Here is a 25,844-nt window from a genome sequence, read left to right on the forward strand (position 1 = left end):
GATTTCCATGATTTGGTGTCAAGTATATGAAAGAGGATGTGAATAACAGAAAAGCTGCAATGTCAGTTTTAAGCATGTAAGAATTCTCTTATGTAATCCCTACGTGGCATTGAAATCCAGTTTATCATCCTGTTTGCGATGCTGGGGAAATGTGAAAACATCAGAGCAAAGGTCAGGGTAGGGCCTTGTGCTTTTAAACTTGCTCCAGCTGTGCCAATCTCCCAGCCCATCTAAACCAGTCCCTTCTGGTGTGGGATTACAGGCAGGAAGAAAGGAGCAGCACTGGTGGTGGCCCAGGCGCTCAGCTCAGTGAGTGTCCTGCAGTAGCTGCTCTGCTGTGTGACGGTACTCACCACCGCAGATCTGCTCTAGGCTTTACTTTGGTCTTGATCAGTGCAAGCAGAGAATGATTTGCTATAGAAAGTTGTAGTCAAATGCTGTTGACATCAGAAACAATTTCCACATTTGCTGGTGTTGCTTGAGCAGAATTTTTATCATTTAAATGAAAGATTTATGTACACATAGTGGGATTGTTTTATATCTCAATTGCTTTTTGAAAGTGAGATAATATTGTATACATTCACACTCTAGGCAAGTGTCTTGTAAACAGCCTAAATGTGAATTTGAATACATTGAAATATAGACTAAATGTGTAACAATTCTATTTTTAGATGACAGCTTTTGGAGCATTCCTTCATAAAGGGTCCTTCTGTAGGAATTATTTTAATTTGCTGGATTTGCTGGTCGTGGGTGTTTCTCTGGTATCATTTGGTATTCAGTAAGTACTATACTTATAATTTATTTTTGCTTAGGGATTTTTATACTGAAACCAGTGTTTCAGCTCCTTTGTTCCACACCTGTGTGGGTGTGCAGTATCAGTATTCAAGGTTGGGACTGGCTTATGAGCCAGTAATGCTTCCATATAGAGAGTGGTGTAACTCACTACTAATACAAGTTGGAAACAAATTACTACATCCCACTATTACCAAGAGAACAAGGAAGAGCACCATTACACTGTATAGCAAGTAATTCACAGAGTTTCCAGAGGTTTATATATGCTCTTCTGTGCTATTGCCACATCTACAATCTAGTTCTACAAGCTCTCTTTCAGTATTGACCTACTGGGATATGTAACTTGACAGTATTTGCTTTGTTTGGGTCAGGCTAAACATAATAAAAGGGCCTGAAGGTGCTGATTGATTCGCTGGGCAGTTGTGCCTCACGTAACATCATCTGTGAAACCCTTAGTGGCTTAGAAAAGAGCAAGTGCTGGGTATCAGTCTACTGCTTCCCACTTTTGTATTCTGCTTGTACTAGAATACCTATTCCACAAACTTTCAGCCTCCCATTGTTCTTTAAAAAGTTGTCTGTTTCCTCAAAATGCAGTCCTATCTACTTAAACAAAGAGGATGTGAGTCATTTGAGATCTTTTCATCTGCAGCTGGTTGGAAATTAAGGTATTCATTGATTTACAGGACTTGCTTAGTGTCTTCAAAAAACCTCGTCAACACTGAAAAGTACTTTGGGGACTATTTTGCTCTTGACCAAACTTAATTGCTTTACAGTGTCAGACAAGCTTCTGAGCTGTTCATTCCCAAATTGCTTCAGAAATCAAAATAATTCTTCTGGCATTTATGAGAAAGATACTATTTTCTAGTATTAATAAAGGATCAATAAAGAAATACTTTAAAAAACCTTGTATATATATTAAGATGTTTTTGAAGTTTCATGTATAGGAAAGTTGCAAGAACATTGTTATTCTTAGTAATGAAATCAGTTACCTTAGAAGTAACAGAATAACTTTCCCCCCCCAGGTCAAGTGCTATCTCAGTTGTGAAGATCCTCAGAGTCTTGAGAGTCTTGAGGCCTCTAAGGGCAATAAACAGAGCAAAAGGACTTAAGGTGCTTATTTTTAGTTTTTTAATTATTTTTCTGTTGGCCTTATTGTTCAGTCCTGCCTCAGGTTAAAGTTTCTTGTGCAAGAAGAATTGCCTCAAGAAGTTCACAGGGCAAAGACATAAACCAGTTTCTGGTTCTTAAACATACCAGATCAGGTTCCACAGTTTATAGGTGGAGGAACAGCAGTGCCACTGAGAGCAGATTTTGACCATAATCCTTGCTGTGAATGAACATGTTAGAACAGTATTTGCATTACTTTTTCATAGTATTTATGTAATGTTTAGCCAGTTGGTATTGGTGGGTCTGTGTCAACAGATTTACAGACAAATCTAGAAAGCAAGTTTAATTATGGTAGTAGGTATAATACTGACAACATAAAAATAGTAACTTAAATAATCTGAGTGATAAAATAGACTTCTATGGTGTGTATTCTGAGATACTAACAAGGTGTATTGAAATAACTTTGGTTTCTTTCCTTCCAGCATGTTGTTCAATGTGTCTTTGTGGCTATTAGAACTATTGGTAATATCATGATTGTTACAACGCTGCTGCAGTTCATGTTTGCTTGTATTGGAGTGCAGTTGTTCAAGGTAAGTCGCCATTCAAAATTTACATTGCATCAAGCAAAGCAAAGCTGAACTGTATCCTTAGTGGCTTGCTGCTGGAACTGGGTTCATCCCATTCTAAAACAATTGTAGGATCATAAAATAGTTAGGTTTGGAAAGGACCTTAAGATCATTTAGTTCCAACCCACCTGCCATGGGCAGGGACACCTCCCACTAAACCGTGACACCTCAGGCTCTGTCATAGTATGTGTTCATTTCTCCTAATCTGCTTTTTGTCATTGCTTTCTGTTTTATATGTAGGGAAAATTCTACAGGTGTACTGATGAAGCAAAACAGAATCCTGAGGAATGCCGGTGAGAACATCTTTGATCTAAGAATGTGACACATTATATTCTGAATAATTTAACTGTAGCAGATACAGGCAGGCATGTGTCAGGCCATTTAGGTTTGTGTAAATTTGAATTACCATCTTAAATCCACCAGAAAACATTGGTCAGCAAGAAAATGAAGCAAGCTTAGGGAGGGAGTGAAATACACAGCTTTGGATAGAGAATTAGGTAACTCTGAGGCTAGTTTAATGTTTCACTAATGACTGTTTGTTTCTTTCCCACAGAGGGATATACATCGTTTATAAAGATGGAGATGTTGATAATCCGATGGTCAAAGAGAGGGTCTGGCAAAATAGTGATTTCAACTTTGATAATGTTCTCTCTGCTATGATGGCCCTTTTTACAGTATCCACTTTTGAAGGCTGGCCAGCGTGAGTGAATTCTCCTTATTTCACAGCATTGCTAAAAGACTGTTACACTTTCCAGAGCAGTTCTCTGTCATTTACCGGCCATCTGTGGGCAACAAAGCAGTCTGAAGTGATGACATGAAAAGTTATTAATGGAGGAAGGAAAAAAACTTTCTATCATTCTGAATCTGTGCACTTTCTCTGTATTTCTTCATTCACCTTTATCTATAAAGGGCAAACTTATATTGTCTGATTCCTAATCTTGCAACTACTTCTATAATGAGCTATTCTTTAGCTCTAATGGAGGTATTCCTCTTCCAAGTTTATCCATCAATACCCTTTAAATAACACTAATATGAAACTTAAAGGCATTCAAGTAAAAACATTACTAAAAAATCAGTACACTCCATAGAGAACCCCAGGAAAAGCAAGCTGGCATTCACTGTTTCCCTAAATGAGAAAAGTCTTAGAGGATACCTTTATGTGGGGGTTAAAAATAAGAAATACAGTCATCTGGTTATATTACCTGGATTCTTTTTGAAGAAAAAGCATCTAACTTTGTGTGGTGTGATTCTTCTGGGTTTCATATGCTTTGCAAGCACTGTTAGTAACTAGGAAAAGATAATCCTAAACAGCAGCATATCTGACACCTGTCCTTTGAGTCTGAATATTTTACTCTCTCTTGTCATTTTAATACTAATAAAGGTCCAATTGTGTTTGTTTTACAGGCTGCTGTACAAAGCCATTGATTCAAATGGCGAGAATGTAGGACCTGTATACAACTATAGAGTGGAGATCTCCATTTTTTTCATCATCTATATCATCATTATTGCTTTCTTTATGATGAACATATTTGTTGGTTTTGTGATTGTTACGTTCCAAGAACAGGGAGAACAAGAGTATAAGAACTGTGAGCTGGACAAAAACCAGGTTAAAATAAATACTGAATCTTAACTTTTGAAAGTATTGGTTTTTTATTTATGCATGAAGAGCTACCTTTCTGCTTTGGGTCAGAAGAGGGCACCAAACATATCTTGGTAAAAAAACTGAAGTCGTAAATGTTATTAACTGCTATGCAGGTCATTGTGTGTTCCTCTTTACATAAGCCCAACATATCAGTCTTTTTGTTGTGAACAGTGTTATATTAAGCTTGTTAGCTTCTTACTGTCTCATTTGTTGGTGTCACATTAAGAACAGAACACTTGCCAGCTTACACATAGGCAGAGATAGGTTTTACAATAAGAACAGGAAAATAAATGTTGTGTTCTGAGTAGTCTGAAAGTGTTCAAAAGATTCTGCTTTCCCTTCCCCATTTATTTAGAAATTCACGGGATATTCAGATTCGAATTAAAATAATAATTACAAAAAAAATCTGTGCCCTTTACTGCTTAATCCTTTGACTGAGAAACTCATCAGTCAGCAGTCATGTTTTTTTCAGGTGCTCTTGTCTGATTGTAACATCCTTCATTTAAACAAAGTTAAGCATGAAGCTTTAGCCAGTGTTCATTCTGCTTTTTGTGCCCTGTCAGTCAGCTTTTATAAGCATTCTTCAAAGCACAGGTGGAAGGCCCAGCCTACATGAAGATTTCAGGCACTAATAGAGTAGGAGGTGAATCCATGATATTCCTATGCATGTGGCATGATTTTGCTGGGCAATTTAACTGAACTATTGGGAATAACATTTCCTCAGTAATTATTTTGCCGACTCCAGGGTTTTATACTACAGGTAAAGTGGTGGTTGAAGACGTGTGACTCATAGATCAATTAATAGTCATGTTGTTAATAGTCATGCTGTTTACTATACATATTACATATATATAATCTATGATATAATACTGTATAGTAATACACTGCATAAAAAGGTGAAACACTTCAGAATTTCCTCGAGCATTATTTGATTATTTGTATGTGGCTGAGTAGTATATATGATTTACACAGTTATGAATGACCAAGTGAGGATTGGTAGGCTACTTATTTACTTTGTTAATGCTAACTAATAAAAAACCCTACATGAAGTAGGGAGACTGCTTGTTTTTTAAGACATACTTAACAATTTGGCCGTATTAATTCTACTATCAGTTGTTTAGCTGTTAGGTACTGTCTGCCAATTTTTTATGTATTTGCTTTTACAGCGGCAGTGTGTAGAATATGCCTTGAAGGCACGTCCTCTTCGTAGATATATCCCAAAAAATCCTTACCAGTACAAGTTCTGGTATGTGGTGAATTCTACTGGATTTGAATACATCATGTTTGTCCTCATCATGCTGAACACACTTTGCTTGGCTATGCAGGTAGGAAAACCAGAAGCTCTTTTGAAGCTGTTGGCATAAATAGCAGGAAATGATATGAATGATACGATGCCTTTAGTTTATAGCAACCTGTGTTTCTTTTATGAAGTGAAATAAGAAAAACAAGCACCTCTGATCATAGTATTGTCCTGTGACATGTTCTAACCTGTTCCTCAGTTTTCTGAAGTCAAACTATTTAAAGCAGCTTGGTGTTTATAGATCTTCATAATCTAATCAAGCTCTTTGATCTTCATTTTGTACCTGCAGTGTAATTAAATTTGTATGTGTGTATTCCCAAGTTTAGCCATGTGCAAGAAAATCTGAAAAGTCTAATTTTCAGATTTAGCAATGTTAGCAAATGTTTCTTCAACCCCTTAGATTCTTTTACTCAGTATATTCTTTTATGCAGTGCCTTTAAGCATTATTCCACCTCTGTGTAGTTTCTGTACTTGTTCTGTGATCATTTTGTATATAAGCTACTCCATATTTGATTGGATTGGACTAGATTATCTTTAAAGGTTACTTCCCAAACCATTCTATATTTCTATCATGTGTGTCTGTATCTTCAAAGGTTTAAAAACTTAATATGTGAAACAACTCTAGTTTTGTGTGTTAATCCAAACCTCATGTGAACATGTTTTCATATATTAGCTTTGTACCTATTTATACACTTGTGTGTATTTTTGCATGTTTTTACTTCTTCTACATTATGCATGAAATTCTTTACCACTTACTTCTCCTATGTATTTTCCAAGTTGTTTCTTTCTTTACCCTAGTATTTCAGATATTGATGTGAAAAAGAATGGTTCACATTCAGTTTACAAAAGCATTCTGTCTTTTTCAGTAAACTTGCATGCACTTTATCCTTTTAAAAATATCACTCCTGCACAGTCTATGTTATTCTGTGTAGGCTTTCTAAGCAGCTGGGACACAAGGTTATGCAATTTGAAAACCTAGAATATAAAACTCGTGAAATTGCTGTTGTGTAATACTCCTTTTTTGAGGAATAGTTATCCTCACAAAACCATCTCTCTAGAAATTCCCTTAGGATGTAGAGGAATGACAATTTTGTTCCACTCAATGCCAAAATAGAATAGATTTAAACCACTCCGTTCTTGACCAGAGACTTTCAGCTAGTGTTGTATAAGTGTACATTTTTTCCTGTGGTGCATTTTTGCCACCGTTGTCTTAGGCTGCCTACCTTCACTTGATAATTTAAAGCCTTTACTTTTAAAAGTATTGTATTTTTCATCCACAGCACTATGGACAGTCTAAGCTCTTTAATGATGCAATGGATATTATGAATATGGTTTTCACAGGAGTGTTCACTGTTGAAATGGTTTTGAAACTGATTGCATTCAAACCCAAGGTAAGTGTTAGATACGCTTTAATTCAGTCATCATCACAGGAATTAAGTATAACATAAGTTTCACACTAGCTATGTATTATTCAAAGAACAAAAAGAACATATGTTTCCCACATTTATCTGTAGAAATGTTAGTATGACAATATGTATGTATGTAAGTCCAGGAAATGAAATGCAGATATCAAAAACATATTACAAAGTGTCTGATGAGGTCTGGAATATTTAGAGGTAATGAAAGTGTCCCTTTATAAATCAGATAAACTATTTCCTGTTACAAGCATTACAGCTTCTGCTATTCACGCTACCAAACTCATAACTTTATGCTCAGTTAATCTCTAGTAAAGACCTGTATATTTCCTATTCTAAAATGAAAAAGTATTTCTTTATAAAATATAGTCAAGTACTACAAACATACACATAAATAATTTGTATATTCAATGGCCTTTTTTAGAGTTTTGTTTTCAGTTACACATACACTATATTTGTTAAAGGGCTCCACAGTGAGTAGTTGATTCCTTTCCTTAAAAAGGGACACTGTCAAAATGAATAATACAGACATATTTTCAAAGGTAGTTTTGCAAGAGAAACTGGTAACTATAGTCACTAATTGAAAAAGAAGGTGCAAATCAGACTGTACAGGTAATACAGTCTTTCTATTAATTTCTCATACTGCATTTATGACAGTGTACATGCTGATAATAAAAAACTGACAAAAAATTTGGGCTTAAAGTGTGATCTCTTGCTATACATGGAATTGTAAAAAAGCCAGACATGCCATTTGAATTTGACTGATCTCACCAGCTAAGGCTGGTGTTTTTAATTTCCACTGCCCTTCTTTTAAAGTAGTCAGGATATCTGCATCTGTAATTCGCTGTGAGCTGTGCCCTTTCCTGGTGTTTAGTGATCTGTATGATTCTAGGTTGTGTGGGCAATCTTACTCTAGCTTTAAACAAGCTAGCTCTCAAACAGCAACATAAGTCATGGCTGCCCAGAGCTCAGCATAGAGTAGATGTATAACTGCATTCCAGCTTTTCGAAACTCTTTGTTCAGTTTGTATTTTGTCACAAGCTCTGCTGTGGAGCCTGATTTAAAGCTAGCTTGTATTTGCCTGCAGAAACAAATTATCACTTGAGGTCTGGTGTTGAGATGTGAAGTGTGGAGTTCTGGGTGAATGCTTACCCACTCTCCCGTAGTCTTGCTCTGCACTGTCCAGTCTATTGTACATTTCTAATGAATTTATTTGTATTTTTGTGTCACCTATTTCATTCAAATGCTAAGGATTTCACATTAAAAATAACACGATATGAGGCCCCAGAGGAAGTAGCTCAGATATGTGGACCACAGTGTCATGAGTATGCTGATTGTGTTTCCTGATTTGTATTTCCTGTTCTATATCCTTGTTTCACACTGAAGTTTCAGAAGACTTTGCTGCATTTTATCATCTGCTCTTTGAAAGAAGATTGTGAATCCTTGTATGGCTATCCATGCACTTGTGACTGCAGTCAGAAATAGCAGCCAATGCAAAATACAGTGGTCTGATCATGAGTGTATAAATCACAGTGCTCCATACTCCTACTCGTTATCAAATGCAATGTCTTAATGCTGGTCTCTTAAGACTATGTACAAATTGAGCTTTAACTCTGTTACAACGTGCTTTCTATCTGATTGGATGCTTGTACTATGAGAGATCACTGGATCTGACCCTGACTCAGCAAAAAGTCCTCATTTCCTGAATTTTGTTCACCTCTAGATGGCAGAACACCTTATACCTGGTAATTAGCAGGACACGGTTAAGAGGCTGTGGTACTGATCAGACTTCTGACAGTGATGAATTAGCAAGAAGGGAAGGGAGTTAAATATCTCTGAGGTTGTTCCTGCTATTCTTTGAAGATTTTAACTTTTTGAATAGTCAGATACAGTTAAAAAAGCCCCATGTTTTTGCAACATACATTACGTAATTCAGTAATAACTGAAAATCAGCTCTCAGTCTTAACCAGAACATGAATGTCTTTCAGGAATCTAAATTTTAAACTAGATACATGACTAAACAATGAATTGGTTTAACTTATATTAGTATTTAATAATAGCTCAATCTGAATGATAATCTGAATAAAGATCAATCTGAATAAAGATCAGTCTCAAACCCAACTTAATGTTTTGCTTTAGGGTCCATGAGGAAAGGCTAATTCATTTCTTCCTCGTTTGTGTCACTGATGGGTTTCTTAGTCTAGTCTGGCAGAATGGACAGTTTTGGTTATTAACTGAGTGCATTTAAAAGTAAATTCAAAGGTGCTTAAAGCATCACATAAAAGTTCTATTAGTCACTCCTTAAAGCTAAGGAGAAAAAGATGTTAGATTTTATCTCATCTGTTTGACAGTGTCCCCTTAATATGCTGACAAAAATCCTGTGAAAACTGTGATCTTTAGGTTTCACTGGTCATGAAATGTAAGGCTTCTTTAAATTATTGATAATCTTACTCTGATACTGTGTTGTTTAAAACCAAGGTACTGCAGACTGCCTTCCAGCTGTGAAATGTATAAAACTTGGATAAGTGATAGGGAGTAAAAGTGATGCTGAATGTCTGGCACACTTCTTGACTGGGAGATTGGAACACAGAGTACTTTACAGAATGAGATCCTAAACTTATTAACAGAGTACTAAAAGGACTAAAGTATTTCTGTGGTAGATCTGTAGAGACATACTTGGATGTTAATTCTCTATGCCTACATACGCTCCAGGATCTGTGATTTTATCCTTCAGTATTTCTTAACAAATTTTCCATAAAGTAGGTTAAAAGAGCAGGCATTTTTTCTTCACATTGTTCTTCACATTTGCTAAAATCTGTTCCTTAGCATGGTTTAGTACAATACAAAACAAAATACAGCTCTGAAATCTAAACTAATCCATCAACACCTACCGTATGTACAGCTTCATGGTAGCTAGCTGTTACTTAAACTTTTAATGATTTTCCATGTCGTTTTACATCAGATTTTTGTAAGAAAAAAGGAAAGATGGCTAGTAAGTTAATTGATCTTGGGTCATTGCAGTGGTGAAAACAACTTCTTTGCATGATGTTTATTTGCTGTGACTTGTCCATTCCTCCCTTTTCCAAAACCATCTTTATTTTCTCTTTTTTGTTTATTTGTATGCTTTTGCTTTACGTATTACTTTAAACAATATTTGTCTATACTGATGGAAAAGGTTTCATAAAATAAATGTGTAAAGTATTTTAGCTATGTTAAATCAAAATATTAATTTATTTTTTCAGTGCTTTATATTGTAGCATGTCTAGTACAGTAACTTTTTCTATAGCTGAAATTACCCTTTATTTGAAGGACCTTTTCTGGTCATTGTTGTAGAGGAAGATGGATGGCACGGCTGCAGATTGTGCTGATTATCAGTTTGCTGTTTGCCAATAGTCTCTTATTCTATGTATGTATATAAGTACCACTATTTTAAAATCCATAAAGAAACTTCTTTAAATAAGAGAAATAAGGAATATGAATGATCAGGAAGAATATTTCTATGAGAGTAGCTCACCTTCTTTAGTTGGCAGCTGCTAATTTCTTTAGGATTATAAATTTGAGTATTGTTCAGCATGATGTTTAGTAGAAACTTTGAGAATGGCTTGTTCTTGTGAAGCAGGATGAGGAAGGAAGGAGCAATAGGGAATTGTGCAGAAGCTCAGAAATGGATGTTTCCATTCAGGAGGCCAAATCCACGAACACTGGCTTTTGCCGCAAGATTGGAATTGTTGGTTAATCCAAAAGAACCAAAGCATGCGGCACAAAGGGCTATGGTAATAATCATATTCTGATCTGTTTTCCTCTTAAATCCCTTTCTTAAATGAGGGAATGATTATAGCAATTTATGCTTTAGAAGAGCTGAGAAAGTAGCATGAGAAACGTAATGTGGCTTTCCTGACTCTGCTCAATGCTTACTCTCCTAGAATACGCTGTAGAGCTGTTGTCTTCTGTAGCAGCTCTCTTGTGGTTTCCACATGAAATTAGCTTTTTCTTTTTTCAAATAGCAATGCACTCAAGTGTAACCTTTAATCTGTGGAGTTACCGGACATTCTAACAGTTTAAAATCTGGAGAAAAATATTACCCAAATCGAGAAACTATTGTAGCTGATTTTGCATTTCTGTGCTAACACCATACATAACAACTTAAACTACTCAGCTAGAAATATCTTATAGGAAACTGTAATAATAAGTGTAACAAGGCATAAGGTTAGATTAGCACACTTGTAATTTTAAACATTTTTCTAAATTTATTTTCAACAGTGGCTGACAAGTTAGTAATTTTAAATTGGTTAGCAGGAAAGGAGAATGTGTACAAAAGGTACATATCGGCCATTGTCACATAATGCACATTCCTTAGTCATGGTTAGCTGATAAATTAATGTGTCTGTGAAAAAGGAGAAGTTCAGAAATGTTTGCAATACTGAATATAGTAATAGCTAGACAAAATCCACATATAGCAGAAAATCTACATATCCTGGCTCTGCAGATTTCCCCTAAGCAGAGTAATACTTCGTTATTTGTTCCCAGTGACAGATTGATTCTGGAACCTACCTCAAGGTTTCTTCTGATATATCTTTTTTGCTCAAACATGCAGTTTTGATGCCAATAGGCAGCTGATTGCATGATAGCACTTTATAATAATTTGCAGCCCAATGTGCCAGTAACATACATATAGGGAGTATATTTAAAGTCATAAAATGTCAGAAGGGAAACTATGGAAAGGACTTTTCAGACACTGGATTGGTTGCATTAAAAGCATTAAGAAACTGTTCCAGGTTGTGATGGTTCTGAGCACTGACTTCACTGGTTACAGAATCAGGCCTGTCTGGAAGTGTAGCATGAGTTCCTATATTAAACCTGTTTTATGACTAGAAGATGAAATAAGTTCTGTAATATTTATGCACAGTTCAACATTAATTGTGCATTATTAACCAGTGATAAGCTCTGACCCAGTGAATATTTTTACCAGTCACTTAGATAGGACTATCATACAGTCATTAATGTTAAGGAGGTTTCAACTGGTTTGGTCTTGTATAAATATTATTAAAGGGATTTTGTTATGCTGCTTAGGTTAATAAGGTTAGAATTTTTCAGCCATGCTAGAAGTCCAAAATCAATTTTGGATGGTAGCTTGCTTGCCAACATTGTGCTTATATGATGGTGTATTATGCATGTGTACTGTGTGTGTGTGCGTGCGTGTGTCTGTGTGTGTGTCTGTACATGTATATATATAAAGTATATATATACACACACATGCACATATATGTTGCTTTTCCTTCAGTAGGCAATATTGTTTGTTTTGTTTTGTTTTCTCATTAGACACCAGGTTTTGTTTAACTAATTTCTGTTTATGCAAAACTAAACAGAAGTATGCAAATATTTGACATTTCATGTGTAATCACAAACGTTTGCACCCTGCCTGCTCTGTTCAGGGCTATTTTAGTGATGCCTGGAATACGTTTGACTCCCTCATCGTTATTGGCAGCATAGTAGACGTCGTTCTCAGTGAAGCTGATGTGAGTATACCCCAGCTTACTTTCCCCAGTCCCTACTTCTCTTTCTCTGTCTCCCCACTATTTTCATCATCTGGACAAGTCACAGATTTTGATCTGATGTTTCTAAAGTTTGAGTACAGACCAGTCACAGGTCAATTATGTTGATATGGGAAATAAATAGCCTTTTTTTTCTGCCATTTTTTTTTTAGCAATGAAAGGGAAAGATTAGATTGTATAGTGGTACATCAGAGAAGCCTAGAGTGTTTCTGTGTTATAACGCTGTCCTTTTCTTCTCTTTTTTTCTGTTTGTGTTTTTCTCTTGGTCTTTCTGCTGAATGCTTGTCCTAACAGCACTATTTCACTGATGCATGGAACACTTTTGATGCCTTAATTGTTGTTGGTAGCGTCGTTGATATTGCTATAACAGAAGTTAATGTAAGTAGCAATTGTTCATGCACTAAAAAGTAATTGCTGTCATCAAGAAATACAGAAAATGTAAACTTTGTCCCCACAAATCCTGTTTTAGGAAAGTATGTTTATCCTGGAATCAAAGACCAAAACGTAAATGTAGATGTTTGTGCAAGCTGTCATTATAAATCTATATATACCCATATATTTGCACATGCACACAGCATAGTGAGACAATGAGAATTGTTTTTCTATATACGTACAGAAAGTATTTAAAACATTCTATGTATAAAAAAGGAATTAAGCTTCTATTACTGTTTTACCCAGTGATTTTTGTAGGTAGCTTGACCAAGATAATTCAAGTTTCTGTAAGATGTTTCAGTGGCTCAGTTTAACAAGTAAGGATTTTTGTTTCTGTGGGAGGTTTGGTTTTTAGAGCAATGCTAGCATTCATATCTAATGAGGTAGCAGAAGGCAGTGACAGTACTTGGACAGTAGCTTGTGACAGTACTTGGAAAACTTCATCTTTACACCAAAATTTTGCCCAATGGCTATTACACTGTAGGTGTTTGGACAACACAAAGATCCCTTTCCAAGAAATGAAATAGTGGGTTTTGCCTGTTTTCCATCTGACTTGCTGGTTTTAATAAGGAAAACTGTATCACAAAAATGATAAATGAAAGATAAAACAGTGTCAGTTATGTAGTAGATATGCCAGTGATTCCCATATTTACGTTTCTTTGTTTAGCTAGTCAAAATAAAGTTTCAGAGGAAAGTGCCTCTTCCCTCTAATGCTTCTTGAGACCTCAAAAGGGAAGACTGAAGAAGGTGAGACTTGAATCCATCGCAGCTCAGGGAGCACACAGAACTCTGTAGGTGAGGTCAGAGTTTTCCACCAGCTGAAGATCTTACCTGTTTATCATTCTGAGAACAAAGTTATGCAGAAATACCCATGGTGCAGGAGATCACAAACATTCACATCTTTTCCCTGTACCAAAGAACAGATGAATCAGGGAAAGCTGGAGATATAGATAGTTGCTCAATGCTCTTTGAAGATACTTAGCTTGCATGTTCTACAGCAGTCACAGGTTATGATCTTGCGAATAGCATCACTTTTCTCTTAAATTTGTTTTAGTAAGCTAGACATCTGGGGGGTTTTTTTAGCCTAAATGGTTTCTTTTCAGTGGGATATTTAATATACTTAATTTTAATTAATTTTAAGTATTTAAAAATAATTCTGAATTTGAATAAATACTCTTCAGTGGTGCATAGTTAAGTTGCAGTATCTCTGTCATATCTTGGGAAAGCAAATCCATCCTGTTTGTCATTGCCATTTAATGGAAATAGTTTTTCAGAGAACACACATTCTAAATTTATTTTCCAAAACATGGTCAGAACCCAATTCTTAGGATCACATTCAGAATAGCAGGATCACAGTCAGAATAGCAGGAATGATACCATTTAGACAGTAGCTGGATTTTGGAACTGTGAATACCATGATAATAAAGTTGCCCAGGAGCATGGAATAGAAATTGTATTTGAAAAAACCTGATCTGTTCCTGACATTCCAGGATGAAGGATAAAAAAAAACCAAATGCACAATTCTCAAGAGTTTGAGGACTTCACAGTCTATTGGATGAGGTACTGAGCACAAATTAATGGCAAAAGCATGGCCCATGGTAGGACAGAAATGGGCGGATAAGGCTACTGCTAAAGGAAATACTTCATATGCTGTACCTATAAAGGTCTCCAGAGCATATTAGAATTGGCACAGACATCAATTACTGGCAGTAGCTGTTGCTGAGAAACAGTGATGTACATAGTTTTCAATCTTCTTGGGTTCTAGTATATTTGGTAAGCACAGTAATAGCTATTATAAATGCATTTCAACCAAATACAGAAAACAAATACATTCTTTTATCTCTTTTTCTAAGATGGCAGAAGATCTTCAAGCATACACACAGTCTATTAGCCCTTTTTAAAGACTTCAAATTCCTTTAGAGATGTGCAAATTCTAGACTGCCATATTAAAAATTAAACACAATGAAAATAATTCTAAGGCTCATTCACCCTAAAATTCCTTTCTGATTTTATGTTGAACTAAGAGAATTTCAAACTGACTGCATTACTGTAAAGAACAGTGGAGGAGTGGTGTTATAAATTGGGAGCAGAAGGACTTTACCCCATTCATTAAATTTCAGACTGATTTTGCTCAGTTATTAGCAGGTGGTAGATTTTTCTAGCTGTGAACTGAAGGAGCATGAGCTGACGGGGACTGTCCGTGCCCACAGAACTGCATTGTCCCATCAAGATAAAGTGTAACTACAGTTCATGGAGCAGATTTTTATAAGCCCCTTCTAATTTGTTGAATGGGGGTTGTGAGTTTGGTTTTGTTTGGGTTTTTTATTTTCTTCCCCAGAAGAGTTTGGATGTAGACTTTCAGCTCAAGTATTTACAGTTTACCCCCTCTGTCCATTCACAGACTGAATGTGTAAAGTGTAAAGGACAATAGTGTTTGAGGAGAGTAAAAAGGCCAATCATTTAGAATGACAGTTCCCCGATAACTGCAAAATGTACTTGGTTGTGCAGATTGAATAATAGCTCAAGTGTACTTCTGTGAGCATAGAAGATGCCCCTGTATTTAACACTGTATGGACAGTGTTAATTTGACAGCATTACTTGTAACTGCTAACTGCTGAGCTTTCAGCTGTTAAGAACACTGCCATTTAAGTCATTCACACAGTTGCTTTGAAAATATTCTGGAGATCCAATAGTGATCTTCAGGAAATGTGGACACCTCAGTCAAAAACTAGCACTGTCATTTCTTAGTTTTTCATGCTGAACTCACTAGAGAGCAAAGGCTCATCTTTGTCTTCTCATACTGCACAGCAGACTGTTTGTGTACTAAGTATTGTCTGTTTCTGGTTTCTTCCACTTTTTTTGTGCTTTGTTTGTGCAAGTCAATAATGTATTACGGTTTCAGTGTATTTCTGGGCTTGATTTCCCATTTTCAACATGAAGCAGTGAATACTTCAGTATCCAGGGAAATTTCTTACTTTTACTGTTTTGCGTGAACTGACTTATTCCTACTTCATTAATTTGTGTAAAATTTCTGATACAAATACAGGAGTTTAGAATCTTTTTCTTAATACTTTGTGGCATTCTGATTTGTGCCATTCCACCTGTACCTTTTATCTAACACTGACAGTGATCCTGGGAAATCTACAGCTCTGCTAAGATACTAGAAAGACTTTGTTTTCAATGGGATTTCAAGCATGATTGAAATGGCACCAGCGAAAATTCCCACTGTAGAAACTTCTTAAACTGAGGAAGCTCAGCCTTGCTTGAGGGGTGATCTGAAACACTGTGAATTGATAGCACTAATGTGACATCAGGTCTTGTTGCAGTTATAACTGCACGAGTACAGCCACCTTAATTGATCAGGGTAAAAGGAGACTTGAAAGAATGTGAAATCATAAAATAATGTACTCAAGATGGACAAACTTAAGGGTTTGCATATACAATTGCCTCATGCTGTGGAAACAACTCAGCATCATTCTGATATTCTAACTGTGTGCATTTACGCTAATTCCAAAGGCCAGCAATTTCTTCTAGTATGCAGCACGTTTGTATCTTACCCATTTTTGTCAAGAGAGTGGGTTGGACTTTCTAGTTAAAAATCACCTTAATTTCAATACTACATTATGAAAATTATATCCCATCTCGTTATTTGGTTGTTCCTTTTATTACTTTTTAACATTTGATAATTATGTATATGGTGCCCTGAGACTGATTCTTCTGATCCAGCAACCTCCCATTTACATATAAGCCAGGAAATTTTGTGGTTTGAATATTTTTGGTGCCTATAGCAATTGGTGTTTAATGTATTCAGTGATTTACAGGACTGCTCAGCAGCCTCAAGGGCTGGATCAGTGACCAACTCCAGAAATTAATCACCTCAGAGCAACATATATTTTGGCAATACTCTTATTTTCTATGATGCTTTTTTAATTTACCCTTTCATTTAATATCCCTTTTTTTTTAACCAGTTCTTCTTTTATGAACCTAATTGGTTTTCATGTTCATTTTATTTTTAGAAATTTTTAGAGGCAAGTATGTATAAGTAAATATATATATGGCATAGCAATAAAAAAAATTAAAAGCACTACTAAAACCTATATAATTACTTCTCGGTTTTGCTTTCAAAAAGTTTCACATGACATGCAAGATCTTGTTTGGTCATAAAAATGGTTCCTTTTCAATTAAAAATGCAGGGAAGTGATTGTGAGACACAAGATGTCAGTCCATTCTGGGAGATGGATGTACATAATTTAAGAAAATGAGAGGTAAATAGATTCTGACTAAGTCTGTAAGCTCCTAAATGGAAATGACAGGTTTCAATCTGACCTGGCTGTATAGAAATCATCTTCTTTGTCAGCTTAGAAACCATTTGGATGACCAGCACTTGATGACTTAGAGGCATGATCACATAGTTATAGTAATAGTTTTGAAGGTTTTAATTCACGTTTTATATTTAAATTTCTTTTGCCATTCATGTGCTGCCAAAATGTCAATAAAACAATGGAGAGTTCACTTTTCTATTCTGCAAATGTTTAATGCAGTCACCATAGGGTTAAATTCATGCTTGAATTTAAGTAAAATTCAAGCTCTTTGCTGAAATTGGGCATAAAGGAACAGCATTGATACCTTCCTCCTGAGCCCCTCAGGAAAACCTATTTGTCTTGAATCACCACTGTAAACACATGAGGCTTATTCAATGCTTACAACACTTCACTAATGTAGCAACATCATACACTAAAAAAAAATCTCTCACAAAACCACAACTGGATATTCTGACATTTGGCAAGAAAAAGGCTGTTACTATTTCAGCACTATTCAGTGCCAAATATTGGCTTGGGATGCAATTTTTGTTTAAAAGCCTCTTATCTACCTCCTGTAAGAGATTCTGGACTACAATATTGAACCAAAGCAATTGAGTTTGAATCCCCCTTTATTCAGCAGTATTGTATGTTAGAACTTATGTTTTGTTGCTAGTAATTGATATTTTTGAATACTGTTAATTCATTTTGTAGACTTTTGCAAACGTATCTCTAGGCTTAACAATAGGTCAGAAAAATACATTTTCATTTGGCTTTGCTTTCTTAGTATGAGCACTTACTGCAATATGAAATCTACTGTTGTAATACCTAATTTGGAAATAGAAGTACATTTCTGAGCTGATTTCATGAAGGTGATAGTACCAGTTATTTACTTTATTGCACATATTTATTGTTATTGTTAGTTATAATAACCCCCCTCTACTATCAACATGTTAGTTATGAACTTAGGAGTTTTAGATACATCTTTTACAGGGGAAAAGATACTTTATTATCTACTCTGGGGTTCTTCACATTGATTCAAAATTTGTATTAAATTATGTATATGGCCATTTGGTTCATGTTGAACAGGGGACTAGAGAGAGCACTGGTAAGACTATTAAGAACATCACTTACTAGCATATTTGAATTTCTGTAATTATTCTCTGGACAAATCACCTACATGTGTACAGATACACGCTGCACATTTCTGAAGATATTTTGGCAACCTGAATGCTTTCCCATATATGTTATGTCATCATATGTATTTGTTATTCAGATGTTTACTTCTATATTTATAATCATCATTATGTGTTCATTTGTTGTGATACCCACTCATACCCTTTGGCACAATCTGTAAACAAGAAGCGTTTGACCAACACTGAATACTAACACCCACTGATTTTCACCGTGTTTATTTTTTAAACACAGAGCTACAGTTTGCTTCCAATGCATGATGCAATCTGCTCCACACTGTTCACAGTTTTGACATTGAAGCTTTCTTCAGTTAGGATGTTTATTTTGAGCTTCTGTTGCAATACGAAGAGCGTGATGAGGAGTTACTGTTCAGGAAATGTGCTGAAGTTTTCATTCGCAGCAATAAATATTTGACCAAAATTGGTAGCAGATTGCAAGCATTTTAATCAGTGAGTCAGAAATGTAGGTTTGTCATTGGTTAATCTTTTCTGAGGGTTGAGAGTGTTTGGGGAAGAAAACTGCTGTGTTGAACTTTGATTAAGAAAAAAAGAAAAATCATATGTTACCACCTATGTGGAGTATCTAAGAGTGGGCTTAAAATTACATAGTTCTGGACTGCTTTGCTGAACTAGGCTCTCAGCATAGCTGGCACATGGCTGAGAGAAAAGGTAGAATACTTAAGCCAGTCTCTGTCCTCATTTACCTCATTGTAGTGCATCTGTCAGGCAAGCAGTGACAGCAGAAGCTGTTCACTTGTTCTAGCTGTGCCCATTGCCAGCCTTCTAGCAAGGAACCTAGAAGCACATCTGTCATCTTGAGAATCACATAGTCCCAAGAAGGGAGACAAAAAATAATCATCATGAGGACCAAAAGCAGCTGGGACATGAGTAGTGTTGGAATGACGGGTGGAAGGTGAGGGGAAAGAGGAGGTTTGCTACATTGCCTGACTACAGGAAATGTTTTCATTTGCATTCTTATCAGCAGCCATCATCCAAAGAGACGCTCTCTGCTGCTCAGCCTGCCCCCTCCCTCAGTCTGCAGTCTATCCTAATGCTTTCCCTACATATATATATAATATGCCACCTACTTATATGTGTACAGCTCAAGTAATATTACTGAAATTGCAAATAAGATGATGTGTTTGAGTAGTTTATTTTTTCCTGATCTGTAGGAAGCAGACATTTCTCTGTTACTGTTTGTCTGTTATTGTTACTGCAGATTGTGTTATCTTAGTCTTAGTTTCCCAGATCTTCATGTTGGAAGGACACACATAACATAAACTTTGTCTCATAGATCAGCATTTCCTTTATAAAAAGTCTGGGTAATTGTCCTGGGTTCAGCAGTAGCAGTCATTTTTTTGGCTAAGCCAAGTTTTCTTTGTGGTATATCACTATACCAGCTTAATTATAATTAGTACTAATAATATAAACAAAGCTGCTGTCTTATCAGAGGGAAATGCCAGAGAGGGCAAAATGTTAAACATACCAACTTTCAAATGCTGGTACCCAAAACACTTGGCCAGTGATGGGCAGAATCTGCATATTTTCAGCTCCAGTAGAAAAAAAATCCTCTGCTCTCAGGAGTTTGTTTTATTGTTTCTTGCATCTATCTGCACCTTGGTATTTTTGTACAATTGACTTCTGTGAACGGGATTTTTTCATTCCTGGCCTGCTCTTTCCAGTGTCTGTAATTTATAATCCCTTGCATATGACATCCTAATGCCTCCCAGCAGCAGCAGATCAGCCATCAGAAACAGGCAAACAGGACTGCTTAGTGCAAAGCAGCTGAGAATGAACGAGTCAAGACACAGTTCCCTACATTCACAAATGTGCCTACACAAATACATCCAGTGCCCTTCAGACAGAGAAAACCCCAAACTCGAGGGATTGTGCCCTCATCATTCCGAGCACCTGCGGCAGAGCTGTTCACATAGTATTGGTAATCTGATCTCTGGCTGCATGTTCAAAAGTGAGAACTAAGCAATTACTAAGATAGGTATACGTAAAAAAAGTATTTTTTGTGAGGGATTTTTCATAACCCAATCATAATGCATACTCATCATTGTTTTCTTTAGAGAGCAGTTAACTAAAAATCTGTAGGCCTAAAGTATCCTTTTTCTGTTCTTACCTACCCCATTACATATTGCTATCCTAATATTGTTCCTAGCTTATTTGGAACTCAGTCCTTTTCCTGTAAAAGCGAGTGGTAGTGTCCGTTTGTGATGATACTTTAATCTGTTTTATATTGGTCAAATGCTCAATTTTAATTGTTGATGATACAAAATATTGAATGCTAATTAAATAATTTGCTCACTGCTTAAGATAGTATCAAGCGCAGCATGAGTTAGTCACTGGAGGTTAATCTGAAATGTCAGGGTTTGTCTGCAGAAGGTATCATGAAACCTTTTTTCTTTAAAAGCTTCTGTGAAAACAAGAGTTTTTCTGTACTAAAAAGTCCACATAAGTGTGGGTCTGTGCATACTAGTAGTGGTTTGTGATTGATGATAGGTAGACAGCTTTGCAAGCTTGTTTTCATGTGTTGTGATATTTTGGCATTAATGATGTTTGTGATTATGAATTTCTCCTTAATCCCAGTGTTAATGGTTTTATTTCAAATAGTTGAAAAATGCAGGACATTTCTAATGTAGCAACAGACTTTCATTTGCAGCATATTTCTTACAAACTTTATATAAGTGCTTACAAAGGTTAGATGTTGCAGCTGATTTTACAAATACTCTGCTTACTGACATCTAATGAGGAGCCCTGGAGTTTGGTTAACATTATTGCTTCAATTTAATAGCAATCTGTTAGGTTTAAAACTCTTTATTTCAGAAAATACTGGTATCTTGGCAGGGCAGAAATGTATACATATGTAGATTGCATGTAGCTGAACAGTTATTTTTACTTAATTTTACCCTTTTAATACCTTTATATTATATATGTTTTACAAAAAAGTAATAGACAAAACAATTAGTATTTTAATAAATACCAGTAATGATATGACTTCAACAAAGTACTACCTGTATTTTTTTTACTGTAGTATGTTTGTATAATATACTGCCAGTATTTTCAGCAGATTTGGCTTCTCTCTTTTCCCTTCCTCCTCTCAAAGTTTCATCTTAAGTAACAGCAATACTTGAGTTTTTACTCAGTGAAGCATAGCATTGAGAGTGGGTCTGATGCATCCACAGTGTGTTGGAAGCAGCACTGGGGAAACACCATGGTTATTGCTGCTATATGTGCCAACAGTTGTTGAAAAGTGCCTCTTTAAGAGGAGGATATTTAGGCAAGAGAGTAAGACCCATCACTTGGATCCAATATCCAGAATCCCATTTGTTCTGGTTGTATAAATGTTTTTAAAGATGCTTCTGCTCAGTTTTGGAAGAAGCTGCTGTCAATCTGTCAGTAAACAAGCAAGCATAGACAGGTGGTCCTTTAAGCTTTGCTGGCTGGTTTGCTAACTGACTCACCGTTTAGGATATGGAGACAGTTTCTCCAAAGACAGACAGACTTTGTGAAGAGAGAAGTGAGTTTCTTCACAGAGAGTTTGGCTCTGTGAAGTCAGGGTCAATCAAACCCTGAAGCACTTTCTCCATACCTGATCCTGTTACATGAGCTCAGGTGGATGAGTACTTTGTAGATGCTGAGAGAGTACAAGTATTGCCTTCCCATGTGCACCTCAGTGGGAGGGTCAATCTTCATGTCCTTGTGCTAAAAACATTTGTCTATCACTTTGGCAAAGTGAAAATCTGTTCTTGTTAAGCACTGCGATACCCAGTGTTCATCACTGAGTTATCTCAGGTGAATTACTTTGCTTTAAGGGAGCTCCTGATGTGGTATAAACAAACTTACTTGAACATAGTGAGATTCCACTGATGGAGTAATTAACCAGCAAAAAAGAACACAGCAGAAAAGGGACCTTGGAAGGCTAGTTTGACCCCACAGCTTTGCGCTTGGGTTTTACTTAGGCTTACTGCTAGAATTTCATACAGCCTGTAGAGGTTGATGGCTAATTTTGTTTGGTTTATATAGGGGAAGATATTTTATTTTGCATTTACTTTCCACTGAGTCTTTTGAACGTATTTTATACAAGCAGATTTTAGTATGAGTCAGCCAACAGTGTTTTAGTATGAGTCAGCCAACATGAAATGCTAAAGGGAGGATTTTAATAAGCATATTAATGTTTTGTTCGGTTAGTATATTGAGTTGAAATATATTAATTTATATTTAGAAATGAAAAATGTCCTTCTTTCTGTTTATGGTTAAGCTGATTTTTTTAATCTTTTATTTGATTTTAATATTTAATGTTCTTAATTTCTTAAAGCCAAAGCCAACTGAAACAGTCACAACTGATGAGTCTGGGGTAAGATAGTAAACTGGCCCCAGTGGTTTTACCTCTACTTGAGTTTATTTTTTTTACCATGTCTATTTTCCACCGATTTTTTTTTCTGTATTTTTCATAACTGTCTTACTCCAAAGGCGTTATGCAGTGGTTTGCATTCATTGTCAGTGTACTATTGAAGTCTACTACAAAAAAAATCCAATACGATCCTCATTAACAAACCAGAAAACTTGGAAATGCATGTGATGTGTGAAGCGTTTCTACAGGCCTTGTGTTTTTAGCATGTAATTTTTCCTTTCATATCATGCTTATTAAGGTGAAAAGGCCCTCAAGATACATTTTCAAATCTTACCTCTTCCACCATTGCATTTGATGTTGTTATTCTGGAAGTGTTGCATGTTTGAGTTTGTATCTGGTTTGACTTCTCCATGATGCTCTTCAGAACTCTGAAGACAGCGCTAGAATCTCCATCACTTTTTTCCGTCTCTTCCGTGTGATGAGGTTGGTGAAGCTGCTTAGCAGAGGAGAAGGAATCAGAACTTTACTGTGGACATTTATTAAATCATTTCAGGTTAGCAAAATCTATTTAAATTTGTTTTATAATTGCATCCATTAATATGCCAAATTTTATGAAGCAATACCCTATAGAGTGCAAAAACATTTTTAAGTTCTGCTACCAATAATGAGATATTTAAATATATTTGCATAATAATATCCAAATAAACTTCACCGGTCACTTCAGTAAGTCTAAGGATCTGTCTTGGTCATTTAATGTTATTCACTATCATGAGGTTTCTACAGTACTTCTTCAAAAATGTTTGGCATATCCTTTTAGATATCCTTTTAGATATCCTTTTAGATACCCCTTTTAGGGTAGGATGGGTTTGACACACACACGTCTTTCACTTCCACACATTTAATAGGTAACTGCAAGGGAAGAATTTAACCTATTTTTTAATATAAAACTGATTTCAGAAGTGTAACAAATAGATATTTGAATCCTTGCTTCTGAAAATGCTGACGAATGTGAAGTTAATGGAACTCTAACTGTATAGAAGGAAGTATCTTTGTGTTGACAGAACCAATAATGAAAATCAAATTAAAAGCTGCTAAAGGTGATTCTTCCCCCTGGATTGCTGGCAGAAATAATTTAAAATATAATGAAGTTTGTGCTTATTGTGTGCAGCAGAATATTAAGAGTGACAGGTTGTAACATTTTAATCACTTGCATAGGAAGAAAAACCTTGGAAAAGTCTATATTGTACAGAAAAATTATCTATGTAAATAGAAATTGAAATTATGGTGTGAAATTATTAAAAGACAATGCGCATGTCCCGTTTCTAGGCTCTGCCTTACGTTGCTCTTCTGATAGCCATGCTGTTCTTCATCTATGCTGTCATTGGAATGCAGGTAATGAGAGAATTTTTTTAGCATTAAATAAAAGTACAGTGTTGGCTACTCTGAGACTTGTTTGCTAAAGTGCTTATTGAAACTTTCCTTTGATAGTGGTGCTGTATATAAGGCAGAGCTTTCACAGTAATGTAAAATCTCTGGCTATGATTTTGGTAGGCAGAAAATCCAAAAGGATGCTGGAGAAGAGCCTGGTGTGAGCTCATAGGATCTTGGTTTGCTGAAATGAGAATTGAACTCATTTCCATCTCTGTCTGAGACAGGATACTTGGACTCTGTGCTTTGGTTTCGTAGAATCATAGAATAGTTAGGGTTGGAAAGGATCTTAAGATCGTCTAGTTCCAAACCGCCTGCCGTGGGCAGGGACACCTCACCCCATCTTTGCATCTCTTTTTCTCTAGATTAAAGATTTTCAGGACAGCAGTTATTTCTTGCTACTAGAATGTACAATGTTTAGCACAGTAGGGCTTTTATATCAATAAAGAACTTTAGGTGCTAGTTTAAAACATTATATTTTCTCATCTGAAATACAGGAATGTGTATTACTATTATAATGGTCTATTGATGCCAAAAGAAATTATGAAGAATTATCTCATGTGTGTGATAAATTTGCTGCATTTACATAATTATCAGGAAAAATCTAAAGAGAGTAAAGGAAGTGTATTCGTGAAAGTGTTTTTAATATGTACTTAAGCAAGTTTAGACTGCAAGGCCTACAGCATCTGACAGTACAGGTCGCTAGGATGAAAGTCCAAATCCTGTGTTATTGTAGGTATTTGGAAAAGTGGCCATGAGGGACAACAATCAAATAAACAGAAACAACAATTTTCAGACTTTCCCCCAAGCGGTGCTGCTTCTTTTCAGGTGAGTATACCTCAGCTCTTACTTAATGCATCCCATTTCACTGCTCTATGAAAAATGCCTGTATCTTTCGTACCATGTGTTTGTTCAAAATGTGTTTGCAAGTGAGAAGCATTTTAGCATAACAAGCACATACTCTCTATGGCTGCATGCTGAGTTGTCATTGGCACAGCAGGGTTCTAGTCGGGTGATACACACCTCAACTTATTACAGCTATTGTGAAACATCTCATTTGTGGTGTAATTGTCTTTAGGTAGAGCTTAAACATAGTCAGCCCTCATATCACTGTGTAGGTGTTGGATGAAAGTGAAAAAGACTGTACCCTTCCTGTACTCTAGAAACACAGCTATCATGACAGTTTGAAAAGCAAAGGGTTATTGCAAAGATAAATAAACTATATACATTTGCTGAAGACAAGAAGTAGAGGGTGTAACTTGCAGAAGGGAAGTATCAAAAACAGTAGGCAGAGTTTTCTGATATTAGAGGCAGGTAAACCTTGATGTAGGGGGATTATGCAACCTCTGTCACTAGAGAGCCTGAGAGAGGGTAAACATTTGCCAGGCATGCTTCAAAATGTCCTGGAGAAAGGAGATGGAATGTCATGGAACAGGGATGCCTCTAAAGGTGACCACATTGAGAGTGCTCTTGCCTGTGATTCTGTAACTCCTCTTGGCTCCTATGCCTTGTGCTAACCCAGCTGGCAAAATGGGGAGGGCATTCCTTATCTAAAACAAAGGGCATCATCCAGTGAGGTCTGAATCACTTGAGGCATGTAAAGACTTTTGCCTTTCAAACTAGATGATGAACACAGCCAAAAATGTCATAAATACGTAGCCATCTTACCAATACTTGAATTCATGGGTCTGTATACAGG

General features: G+C 36.1%; 1 protein-coding gene across 1 annotated transcript in view; it reads left to right on the forward strand.

Moving 5' to 3' along the window:
* CACNA1D (calcium voltage-gated channel subunit alpha1 D) overlaps nt 1–25,844 on the forward strand; it is a 184,457-nt gene that overhangs the window by 125,338 nt on the left and 33,275 nt on the right. Inside the window, exons 23-36 of the mRNA XM_005145815.2 lie at nt 672–778; nt 1,815–1,902; nt 2,382–2,489; nt 2,766–2,818; nt 3,079–3,225; nt 3,930–4,131; nt 5,334–5,492; nt 6,748–6,858; nt 9,845–9,874; nt 12,315–12,398; nt 22,682–22,720; nt 23,142–23,270; nt 24,044–24,109; nt 24,882–24,973. Of these exons, the coding sequence (XP_005145872.1) occupies nt 672–778; nt 1,815–1,902; nt 2,382–2,489; nt 2,766–2,818; nt 3,079–3,225; nt 3,930–4,131; nt 5,334–5,492; nt 6,748–6,858; nt 9,845–9,874; nt 12,315–12,398; nt 22,682–22,720; nt 23,142–23,270; nt 24,044–24,109; nt 24,882–24,973 (1,415 nt within the window). The remainder of the gene's footprint in view (nt 1–671; nt 779–1,814; nt 1,903–2,381; nt 2,490–2,765; nt 2,819–3,078; nt 3,226–3,929; nt 4,132–5,333; nt 5,493–6,747; nt 6,859–9,844; nt 9,875–12,314; nt 12,399–22,681; nt 22,721–23,141; nt 23,271–24,043; nt 24,110–24,881; nt 24,974–25,844) is intronic.

The sequence above is a fragment of the Melopsittacus undulatus genome, chromosome 9 (genome assembly GCF_012275295.1).
Source record: "Melopsittacus undulatus isolate bMelUnd1 chromosome 9, bMelUnd1.mat.Z, whole genome shotgun sequence".
Lineage (NCBI taxonomy): Eukaryota > Metazoa > Chordata > Aves > Psittaciformes > Psittaculidae > Melopsittacus > Melopsittacus undulatus.